General features: G+C 35.6%; 1 protein-coding gene across 1 annotated transcript; it reads left to right on the top strand.

Annotated features, from left to right (window-relative positions):
* Positions 1–7,818: 7,818 nt before the first annotated feature.
* On the top strand, positions 7,819–12,174 carry LOC113320592 (probable mediator of RNA polymerase II transcription subunit 37c). The gene is made up of 4 exons (XM_026568499.1): positions 7,819–7,964; positions 8,912–8,974; positions 9,852–10,069; positions 10,324–12,174. The coding sequence occupies exons 3-4, from the start codon at positions 9,853–9,855 to the stop codon at positions 11,952–11,954; spliced, it is 1,848 nt and encodes a 615-aa protein (XP_026424284.1). The 5' UTR covers positions 7,819–7,964; positions 8,912–8,974; position 9,852; the 3' UTR covers positions 11,955–12,174.
* Positions 12,175–12,745: the final 571 nt, after the last annotated feature.

Here is a 12,745-nt window from a genome sequence, read left to right as displayed (position 1 = left end):
AAAGGACTTGAAATGCAGCATATGTATGTGGTTGTTACGTATCTCTGAAAGAATCAAGAGATATAAGATATTTACAAAAGTACTTGATAGACTTTTGTTGCCCAAATCAAATGACTCTAAACCACAGAGTGCGTTTACAGTTATATAGAACACTCACTTATATATTCAAGCAATCAGGTGGATGTGGTATACCCGTCTAAGCGGCTATTTGATTTGGAGGGTATAGACAAGTAAGTTATTTTTCCTTGCGTATTCATAAGAAAGTTCCTGATTTGGAATTGTAGTTATTTATGTTGATGGTACAGACATGATGTGTACTCTTGATGTAATAGGAGACCTTAAAAGCTATTTAAAATCCGAATTTGAGATGAAAAATCTAGGAAAATATCAATCGAACACTGAGCTTGTGGTATATTATTCCACCAGTTTGCATATGTCTAAAGTTTCCAGGCAATTTAACAAATACATGCATCCTGATAGCACTCCCATGATTAGTCGAGGTTCAAATGTAAATAACTAACCATTTCGTCCAAAGGAATATGACGAATATGTGTTGGGAGATGAAATTCCCATATCTAAGTACAATAGACGCATTGTTGTACTTTACTCGATTAAATTTTACATCTTCAGGGAACTTGTTAGATAGATATAGCTCCGTACCTACGCGACGTTTTTGGAACGGTATACTAAATGTAATCATGTGCTTAAAAGTAACCATTGACATAAATTTGTTTTATCCCTACAAAGACATTAAAAGGAATGCTAATAAAAGTGCAATCCAAAAGTTGTTGATTATGAAGGAACAATAATCTCTTCTCCAACGAAAGTAATCAGAGGGAGATATGGTATATTATTTTCTAAGTCATTACCAATATTCAGTTTCGAAAAATACATGACTAAAGGAACTGTCTGGAAAAACTATGCAAGTAATCAGGGGGAGATGCCGACATCAGGGGGAGGATCCAAGGATATGATGTCGACATATTTTACTTCGAAATTGAAGCTGTGTTGTACTCTTTTCCCTTCAATCAAGAATAGTTTTTCCCAAAGGGTTTTCTTACTCGACAAGGTTTTTAGCGAGACAACACTAAAAACAACAATTATGTTGAACGTTGAAGACATAAAGATCGTGTTGATATTACTGAAAATATCTGAATCAAAGAAATGAAATGCGATAGTCTGTTAAGCAACGTAACTTCCAGAATCAACAACAGGGTTTTATAAACGTTCAAGTCACCAAAGTAAAGTGTAATAAAATCTTTTTGACTAAATTAGACTAACGAAAATTTTCTGACATCAGGGGGAGTATCTAATGCTGCGTTGAACTATTTTTCCTTCACCGGGGTTAAATTTTCCCACAGAATTTTGTTACTCGGTAAGGTTTTCAATGAGACAACAACAAACACCGGGAATGTAATTTCCAAGCTAAGGCTATTGTCTTTCCCACGAGGATTTTCTTCCTTAGGAGTTGTAAAGCAACTAGTCAACTTCAACAAAGCAAAGTGATCATCTGCAACAGATCACCTTTACTTGCATCTTCCACGTTGTACTCTTTTCCCTTCGTCAAGGTTTTGTCCCACTGGGTTTTTCCTTGTAAAGGTTTTAATGAGGCAACGTATACACATCCAACTATGTTCCAAGTTTGCTTAATATGGTACTCTTTTTCTTTAGTTCAGGTTTTGTCCCTCTGGGTTTTCCTGAAAAAGTTTTAACGAGGCAATTAACTTAGACTAGTCGGTTCTTGAAGATCGTATTTCATGTGATGAACTACATGTAAAGTACGAGATAACATGTGAAGTACTACATGTGAGGAGTTGTACCAAGGTTTTAAATCACTGGGTTTTTACTTGTCAAAGTTTTAATTAGGCGTTTGATTTCGGCACAAGCCGTCAAGGAGAGGACGTTATTTTAAGAAATACATTCAAATCACTATATGTGAAGCACTATGTATAAAGTTTTTGTTATTGAACCGCACAAGGGGGAGTGTTACAGGGCCCATGGATGTGCGGTCCAACCACTTACCCTTTTATATGTATATACTGTAACCTATGTAATATGTTTTACTAATCTCTCTAATACGATGGGTCTTCTCTTGTCTATACATCTTCTTCCTTCACCCCTATTTCTCCTTAAACAAAACCAAATTTAATTTGGAATTCAAACAGTGAAAACTTGAGTTAAAAAACGTGACCATGTTAGGAAGCTAAATTTAGCATAAAAGGAAAACCTAATAAAGGCACAACACCATTTAGATAGACATGATACAAGTGATATCAAATCCACATTCACCCATTTGTTGCTCACCCCTTGTATGACTGAAGATTTGACCTCCGTACGAAACACATATAAAATGTGTGTGATGAGAATTGTTAGTGAACTATGGGATTAAATTTGTTGATTAAGTTGTGGGATTAAATTTATTGATAGTTGTGATCTCAAGAGATACAACTATTTTACGAAACAAATTGCGTATAATTAATCATGATAATGATCACGAACATTAATCAATCAACTACTAAAACTGCTGGTTGTACCTAATTATCTAGCAAGTTGCAAGCACTAGCTAATAAATATATACAACTTGCAGTAATGATATCTTATTTGTGAAGCAAGAACTAGAGATACATATTGTAAGATAATTATTGGTTGAACCCACCAAGCGTTGGTACTTGGTATGTTAAAATTGATTGTCATATTTTAGTATCAAAACTTAATTAGAGTCGCTTTATTAAAATTACTATAGTCAACTTCGTTTAGGTTAGACTAGAAAGTTTAGGAATGTTGAGACTTACAAGTATTACTTTGAAGACCTGAAGAACGTGAAGACGTATCGACTACAACGAATACATCATCCTTCCACTTGAGGTTAGTGATACTGACTTGAATTGTTTTCATTCTTATCGTTTCTTTCAAGTCGTACGAGATTGAAAACATGACATGCGAGGTTATATGATACTCCAGTATTAGACTTGGACATTTTAGTACAGTCAACGCATCAAGCAAGTATATTGAATTACGAAGTATAATGTTATCTTTTGAACTTCGTAAATGCGACATCGACATAATCTATGTAACTTGTTATTTGATTGTGTTTTGGATATAGGTGTAATTTCATCATATAAAACCATGTTTTATTTCATTTATTTAAAGGAAATAATATACGAACTTCATTGTTTCGTAATCGAAAGGAAATCAATAAGGCGTTTTGGTGCGGTCTTCTATGAAGATCTATTGGATGACTAATTCGAACCTAATGAGGGAATTCAGGTAGAAACAGTCTTAGATTATGTTGAGAGTCAAGGTAGCTCCACTGGATCATGAGCTAGAGTTATAGAGAAAAAATAATAAATGATATATAATTGCATATATAATCTTTATCGGAGATGCAACGAACAAAAGTCATTTCGTGAATATCCTTTTATAAAAAAAAAATCGCGGAGAAACTTTGATGGACTTTAAAAGAAAAAAAGCATGAAAAAACTTTGTTGAAGTGGGAGCGAAAATGGGAAAAAAACTAGTCGATGAAGCAAGAGTTAAAAGACATAAAAAATCAAACCAATTCACGAACAATCTTTGATGGAGTCTAATATATTATATGCATGGAGAAGCTTTTCTGGAGCTGAAACGTGGACCAGAAAAAAAAAGGTCGAAAAACAATTTGCATAAATAGGCATACTTAGAGCTGAAGCGAAAGAGGAAAAATGAAATAAAAAATATTCCCATGAAGTGGCTTCAATGGACATGCCGACCTTACTGCTGAGTGTGTCTTAATGCTTTGGTTGACTTATTTTGTGTAGTGATCAAAGGAAACTCAGTATATGCTATCATAGAGATAATGTATGATGCAACTTGTTATAGCACTGCTCGGTCGAACTCGCAAGCGTTTCTATATCAAGCTTGTTTGTCAAGTTTAGTTGCCAAAACTATAAGTCTTGATTTCTAGTCTACTTATAGCTAAGTCTCGGACTAGGATAGAAAGTGTAGTTTAGCTCTAGATGCCACATCGTTCATCATGCAAAGACGAAGAACTACTCAAGGAACTGGTGGAACTTCATCGACTAAAAGGTATGTGGAGACTTGAACTTATCTATCACTCAAAAGTATATCTACTTTATCTCCTATCTTGAGACATTGCTATATAAACTTCGATTATACACATTTGCCATTTCGAGCCGAGTTTATCTCTCTTATCTATTTCTCGAAATATGTGTTGGTAAGCTTTCACTTTGGCCAAGTTCATCTTTACAAGTGACGACAGTCATGTTGATTATTTCAATATCTTGAAAATTGCTTTGATGAAAAATAGTGTGTGAATAACCTCTATTTAACATCCTCTAAGAATGTTTCAATTATTAAAATGAGAGTTTAAAATATATAACCTTGAATGGATATAAACCTTGTATGTGAACTCATAATTGTGTAAGTCCAAAACCCTTGAACTAAAGTATGCGTACTTTACTATTCAGGATGTCCAGAAGCTAAGTCCGTGTACCCGTACGCGTACTGCCGGAAGTTCACGTCCCGTGAATTTTTGCTGGAGTTTGTGAACTGAAAACAAACTCAAACCGAGTACTTAAGTATGCGTACCGGTATGCATGCTTGAGTGGATTATTTTCTAAAAACTGTTTATTCATGAACAAAGACTAAGGAATGCATATTTGCAAACCGTGGCTATAATGTTCATGAATCGATTCGAGTGAATCAAAATCATTTTTGTTTCGATTGTGTCTTATATACTTCTATGAGATCTAAGCAATTGAATAACTCTCTAACTAGCTCTTATGATGAGTCATTTGAACTAGTTATGGTGATGATGAATTAGGTTGATATGAAAGCGCTCATATGGATAACCATTGGTTAACTACTGTTGAACCAACTAGGTGTACACGTTTAGGTACGGTTACACAAACCTAATTGAACGTGCATTTAATTTGTGTATAACAAGCTAAGATTCGATCTAACAGTTGAAAGATATTAATTTGAATCTAATCAGGTTTTCATCTAACGGTGAATATTGAATGCTTTGTTACCAAGGTAGCATTGATTGCAAACCCTGATTTGAAGACTATATAAAGGAGAACTCTAGCAACTGGTAAAACTAATCCCCACATCTCTTGTGTGATACTAGTTGTATAAGCTAGAGTCGATTCTCCTTTAACCTTAGGTTTCTATCGAGACCCTGCAGGTTAACGACTTGAAGACTTCATTGGAATTGTGAAACCAAACCAAACTATTTTCTATGTAGTTCTGTGATCTAATCTTGTTGTTTCTATCGTATTGAGTACAATTGTAAAATTGTCTCGAGATTAATTTCTCCGATAGACAAGATAGAAAAGTAGTCACAAACATCTTCGTCTCATCGTTTGTGATTCCACAATATCTTGTTTCGCTAGTCGATTAAGATTATTGTGAGGTGATTGATATTTCTAGGTTGTTCTTCGGGAATGTAAGACCGGTATATCAATTGGTTCATGTTGACCTTGATTTATCAAAAGACGGAAAAAAACTCGTAGGTACTTCTGTGGGAGACAAATTTATCTATTCTTGTAGACTTTTCTGTGTGATACAGATTTGTTTATTAAAGTCTTCGACTTTGGGTCGTAGCAACTCTTAGTTGTGGGTGACATCAACTAAGGGAATCAAGTACATAGTATCCTGTTGGGATCAGAGACATAAGGAGCGCAATTGTACCTTGGATCAGTGTGAGATTGATTGGGTTCAACTACAGTCCAGACCGAAGTTAGTTTGTAGTAGGATAGTGTCTGTAGCGGCTTAATACAGTGTGTGTTCAACCTGGACTAGGTCCCGGGGTTTTTCTGCATTTGCGGTTTCCTCGTTAACAAAACTTCTGGTGTTTGTATTATTTATTTTTCGCATTATATTTTGTTATATAATTGACATATCACAGGTTGTGCGTTGAATCGATCAATTGGTAAATCCAACCTTTGGTTGTTGATTGAAACTGAGTGATCCTTGAACATTGGTCTTTGGTACCGTTCAAGTTAATTTCTCTTGTATTCAATTGGAATCGCAGATTTCAATTTGCTTGAGTAAGTATTGAATCGAGAAATTGAGATATAATTCTTTGATATACTTTTTATTAAGATTGAGTCTGACTGTCTAGTTGATTCACATAAAAGTATATTGGAGTTAGTCCATACAGATTGCTAAGCGAAATCTTGGGTGAGGTTGTTGTACCCTACTTTTCACAACTGTCATGTTATTCCCCCCATCAACCACCCCCTTCCTACCCCCATACGTCTTTTCTGATCTGATGATGAAAGTTTAACATGAACGGTACTTGGAATCTGCAATGTCCCCAAGAAGCAAATGTGTAGGCGCAACTGGATAAGATGTACAGTAAAAACTCCATATATTGATACTCCATATATTAATAAATTTTATATATTAATAGAAAATCGTAGTCCCAACTTGGGACAGTTGTAAACAGTAATAACATCCACATTTTAATATTAATAGATTTTTCTAGTCCCACCATAAGGAATTTATCTCCATATATTAATATAAACGTCATTATTGGAAACTTATAGATCTTGTTACATCAAAATTTAAGTTAGAATAAAATACTTATCTATAGCTTTTTAAGGAAATGATGCAACATTTTAATTTGCGGATGCGTAAGACCTCACTACTACGGGCACCTTCTTGTAGAATCCAAAAAATTTCCAACTTGTAGAGCATGTTTAAAGCTTTTTGAAATGAAACTTTTGGTATTTCTGTATTATCATTATCAGCATTATCTCCCTTTGCTTCTTGTTTAATTCCATTGATGATTTCTTCTTTGGTTAAAGCATATACGACTTGTTGCTCATTTGGATGATTAAGGACGACATCCATATCCATTATCATTTAATACTTGAATTAGCAAAAAAATCATTTGTTTTAGTATACCTCCCTATATTAATAAACTCCATATATTAATAATTTTCTGAAGTCCCAAGACTTTTAATATATGGAGTTTTTACCGTAGCTGATGAATTAATAGTACATAATAAAGTCTCGATGTTTGTCTATCATAAGAACCAAAACTGATTGGTTCTAACGGATGGCATCCAAAGCCCATTTAGTCACAACAAGAACAATTAGGCATCCATGAAGTGCAATGTAACCCCAATAACATTCTTCTTTTGGTGTGACAATGCATATATTTGCCCCTGCAGCCTGCTAAAGAATATCTTTAATATTCAACAATTTTATTTAAGTTATTTTGGAGAAGATTATGGATTTTATCTGTTACTATTTCTCATGTACTTAAGTATTGTGCTAGATGACATTCTCTACCAAAATACTAAAACGAGAGGGAAGAGTATGAAGACAATCCTATACTTCCTTTGTGTCTAAAGCATTCTTATTTTCAAATAAGAGACTTATGAACGACAAAATATTAAAATTATTTTATGTTTTCAAGTTTTTTCTTAAATTTTTTACCAACTTATTTTTTAACTGATAAGTTTACTAGTGAAAAGTTATTACCTGGTGCGAAGCATGAGTTATTTCCTAATTAATTATTGATGTATCACCAATCTTAATCAAATTAACTTGTGATTAACTCTACTAAATCAATGTTAGATCCCTTTTGATTCATTTTTTTCTTATTTTATTGAATAATAATTGATTAATATTTGGTGCTATACAAAACAAAATAAATGAAAGCTTGGAAATCGGGAGTTTAAATCGGTGTTAACCCATAATTGATTTGAATGGTGAAAATGGGAAACTATGAAAAGTTTAAGCCCCTTATTACAAATTTGTTAGTCTATAAAAGGAGGGACTAAATCTCATTAACGGATAGTGTTTTTGTAAGGGTTTTAGGGCAGCAGAGAAATAGAGCCAGTGGCGGCAAGACATTTCGGCGCTATAATCTGCAGATTCGTAGTGTTTGAAACCTAAAACATAAATCACTCACACATCCTCGTCAACCTCTCGCATCTGATTGATAGCTGGTAAGCATTTTTAGTCATTTTGCATTTTACTGAACCCTAAAATTTTCATTTCAACTGTTTTCAATCTGGAATTAGGGTCTATGGGTTCTATTCATCTGAACCAATAACCTATTTGTCTTAAGGACTGCAGCTGCTACAATCTATGGGTTCTTCAGAGCTTAAAATCACTTGTTAAGTTTCAATAGTATCTAAGTTTATGTTTGAATCTAGATGTTTTTCGATTATTTCCATTGTAAATGTTTTAAGAAACTGACTAGTAGTTTTAATTAGATTCCAGATAACCCATTGCAGCTTGAAACATTCCTCATGTCCGATTTCAACTGTAAGAGTAGTAGACCTACGTTTGTATGCAATAGTGTACCCTTAAGTCTGTCGGTTCTGGGAACATTGTATTTTGATGTGTTGGACTTACATTTTACTTGAAACAGAATTGCTCGCTTGTTATTTGATGGACTATATCTGTTTCGGATATTCACAGTTTGCGTTAAATGGCTTATTTAGCCATTTGAGTTGATACCGCTATGTGTTATCTCACAGTGAATTCATTGAACTCTACGCTAGAAATATTAAGTTTAAATTGGCCAAGTGATTAAATTCGTTTAGATTTGGGTACAGTCAACAAAAAGATATGTGAATTACATATGGTTAAGGCAACGAAAATTGGGGTATGTTACATTCCTGCGCTAATTGTCATTTAACTTGTCTGTTATCCACCTGAACTATCAGACTTCCATTAAACTGTTTATTATTGTCAGCATGTTATTGAGCTCATAAGTCCTGTTGGCTGTTGATTGTTGAGATAAATCCTTTTTGTTCTGTTCTGTAGCTTTTGGTTTTCAGTAAGTTTGAAATTGTAGCTCTCTCTACTTCTATTCTTGAACTATTGCAAAAGATTCTCTTCATCTCTTGGTATAGGAAATAATTCATTCTTTGCTTGAAATTCGCAGGTGAGTGTTAGGAACAAGGCAGCAGCAGAAAAGTCCTGTGTTTGATCAGAGTCGTTCAATAAGGTACCGTTAGATTACAAACATGATCAATTTTGAGTTGATCTGACATAGGCTTTATTTCATACAATATTTATGTTTCCGTGGTTTCTCTAAGCTGCGTATACAATAAGAATTAATTTGTTTACTTCTAATTCAAATTATGAGAATAGGTAGAAATGGGAAAACCATATTTGCTGGTACAGGAGGATTAGCTCACTATTCATTTGAAGTGATGTTAAGCTCCGAAGTAGACTATTTATATGGAACAAATTCTGATAGTTCTACCTACTGCCTGCAGTGACGTTGTGCTCTGAATAATTGATGGAGTGAAAAACAAATCCTGCTTGCAGTTTCGTTCCACATGGCCTTGATAGTTGCTAGTTCAGAGACTCGGAAAAGAGACTGTTTGCATGCTCTGCTCAAAAATTGCTTGTTTTCTGACTTATCTGAGTCTAGTTATGATTTGACTCGCATGACTGTTGGTTATTCACATAAGTGCTCATGACTTTAAGTCCCACTGATTAGATGGATGTCTATCGAGTTAAACTAAATATTCACATTCTTAAATCTGTGCAACTGATCAGTCTGAATCTAATAAGAGTCTGGAAGATGACTCAGCTGACGAGTTAGATCCAAATCAGGCCTGAGTCCGCTATAAAAAAGGAAAAAAAAAACGTTTTTGCGCATAAGATTTTTTTGGTCACGAATCTATGAGTTTCTCAATATAACAAATACTGCAGAAGAAGTAGGAGCCACAGACTGAGTTGTTTCAAGAAACATATATAGAATTCTTAATTTAACTCGCAAAAACCTATGTATATACACGCATCTTTTCTAGTTTTAAAGTTGAGTTTTCTTCTTTGTAACTTCTTTGAGTTTGTGTTTTGATTATCTTTATTAGAATGGCCGAGAAGGTAGCAGGAGAAGCAGCAATAGGGATAGATTTAGGAACAACCTATTCATGTGTTGGAGTATGGCAGAATGACCGTGTTGAAATCATAGCTAACGATCAAGGGAACAGAACTACACCTTCTTATGTTGCTTTTACTGATACTGAACGTTTGATTGGTGATGCTGCTAAGAATCAAGCTGCCGCAAACCCTATCAACACCGTTTTTGGTAAGCTTTTTGACATCTTTCTACAGCAGTTTTTGTATCTAAATTTGAAATTTTGTGATTTTGTGTTATTAGTTTAATATCTCTTTATGAAGTTATTAACTGTAAGAGTTTGTATCTGTCTATGGTTAGCTTCAATTTGTAGACGCTATTGTGAATATTATGAAGATAGTTTCAGTGAATTATATTATCAGAACCTCACTGCTTTCAGAATTTGCATCTCGAAATCGTTTTCTGAATTAGTATTTTGTTTGTAGATGTGAAACGTTTGATTGGTAGGAAGATCGGCGATAGCACTGTTCAGAGTGATATGAAGCTTTGGCCTTTCAAGGTTATTGCTGGCAAAGGCGAGAAACCCATGGTTCAAGTCAATTACAAAGGAAAAGATGTAGAGTTTTCAGCTGAAGAAGTCTCTTCCATGGTTCTCGTAAAGATGCGAGAAATTGCTGAAACTTATCTTGGTTCAAGTGTTAAGAATGCTGTTGTTACAGTCCCTGCTTACTTCAGTGATTCACAGCGACAAGCTACCAAGGATGCTGGAGCCATTGCTGGCCTTAATGTAATGCGCATCATTAATGAACCTACAGCTGCTGCCATTGCATACGGTCTTGATAAGAAGGCTGGTAATGCTGGTGCAAAAAATGTTCTTATCTTTGATCTTGGTGGGGGTACTTTTGATGTTTCGATACTCACCATCGAGGAGGGTATGTTTGAAGTCAAGGCTACAGCTGGGGATACCCATCTCGGAGGAGAGGACTTTGATAACAGGATGGTTAATTTCTTCGTTCAAGAGTTCAAGAAGAAGCATAAAAAGGACATCAGTGAGAACCCAAGGGCTCTCAGGAGGTTGAGAACATCATGTGAGAGGGCAAAGAGGACTCTCTCATCCACAACTCAGACAACCATTGAGATTGATTCTTTCTATGAAGATATTGATTTTCATACATCAGTCACTCGCGCTAAATTCGAACAATTGAACATGGATCTATTCCAGAAATGTATGGAACCTGTTCAGAAGTGTTTGAAGGATGCTGAAATGGACAAGAAGACAATCCAGGAAATTGTGCTCGTAGGTGGATCCACTAGAATTCCCAAGGTTCAGTCTCTATTGCAGGATTATTTTAATGGGAAGGAACTCTGCAAGAACATCAACCCTGATGAAGCTGTGGCTTATGGTGCTGCAGTGCAAGCTGCTATACTGAGTGGCGAGAGTAATGAGAAGGTGCAGGACCTGGTGTTACTTGATGTCACCCCTCTTTCTCTTGGTATCGAAACAGTTGGAGGTGTTATGAATGTGGTTATTCCTAGGAACACCAGCATTCCCAACAGGAAGCAAAAGAACGACTTCACTACAACTGAGAATGGACAAACGGTTGTGAAGATTCGGGTGTATGAGGGTGAGAGAGCTAAAACCAGCGAAAACAACTTGTTGGGCAAGTTCAAGTTAGAAGGAATTCCTCCACAACCTCGTGGTACTCCAAAGATCTCTGTACTTTTTGATATCGATTCAAACGGTATACTGAATGTATCTGCCAAGGACACTACAAGTGGGAGCTCAAGTAAGATCACCATTACAAACAGCAAGGGAAGGTTGTCCAAGGAAGAGATTGAGAAGTTGGTTCAGGAAGCTGAGAAATACCAAGCCGAAGATGAAGAACACAAGAAGAAAGTGGAGTCTAGGAATGCCTTTGAAAACTACATATACGACGTAAGGAACGCAGTCGAAGGTGCAGAAGGGAAGATAGCAACAAAAGCTAAGAAGAAGATCGAAGAGGCAATTAGTGACGCATTTGAGTGGTTGGATATCAATCAGGTTGCTGACGTAGCCCAGGTCCAGGCAAAGCAGGAGAAGCTGGAGAGCCTATGTGATCTTTATCTTAATAACTAAGATATACCAGTAGCAGGCTCGTGCTGGTCCTGACATTGTTACTTCTGGTAAGTAAAAATTGTCCTTTAACACGAGCTAGAAGTGCCTAAGATTGGTTTTAGTTAGGCTGTATCTTTTATTTATTTCATGCTTTAGACTTCATTTAAGTAGAGGAATTTATTTTTATGTATGAAATTTAAGTTTTATCAGTATTTTGTGGCTTTAATTCGCTATTCTTGGATTTTTGTTTTTGTTCAGAGCAGACAGTGTTTCTTGTCAGTTCTGAACTTCTGGTTTTTCTAGTTGAATTCGTAACAAAAATTTATTCTGATAGAGCCGGAGCCAAGGTTAGTAATCAGTTCCGGTTTCACATGATTTGAAGCCGGAATCGAAATCAGAACTTACAGAAACCGGATCCGGTTTTAGAATTATAGACGCTCTAGTTTTAGTCGATGAAAGATATCATAAAAGTATTAAACCACCTTACAAACCCAAAGTAGAGATCCGGTTCAGAAATATAGAAAATGATAGATTGTTCAAATACTTTGCCGGCCAGATGCCAGTTAATCAATCTGAATGCCGGTTAATTTTAATGTTACTTTCTTGGTGCAGCGAGGACTCAACTTCTGACCTCATCTACGAGAGTTGGCCAGAGTTCGCCCTGTAGCCAACTGGGCTATTCACAGTTGAGCCCAATTTTTTTTTTTTTTACAAAGGGGATATTCATTTGATGTAAGCTCCCAAGAGCAGTTAGTTACAGACCCCTACTTCGACATACAGGACAATGACACCATACTAGTGACCGACAAACC

The sequence above is a fragment of the Papaver somniferum genome, chromosome 1 (genome assembly GCF_003573695.1).
Source record: "Papaver somniferum cultivar HN1 chromosome 1, ASM357369v1, whole genome shotgun sequence".
In the NCBI taxonomy this organism is placed as follows: Eukaryota; Viridiplantae; Streptophyta; class Magnoliopsida; order Ranunculales; family Papaveraceae; genus Papaver; species Papaver somniferum.
Note: the sequence above shows the minus strand (reverse complement) of the source record. Positions and strands in the feature narration are given on the sequence as shown.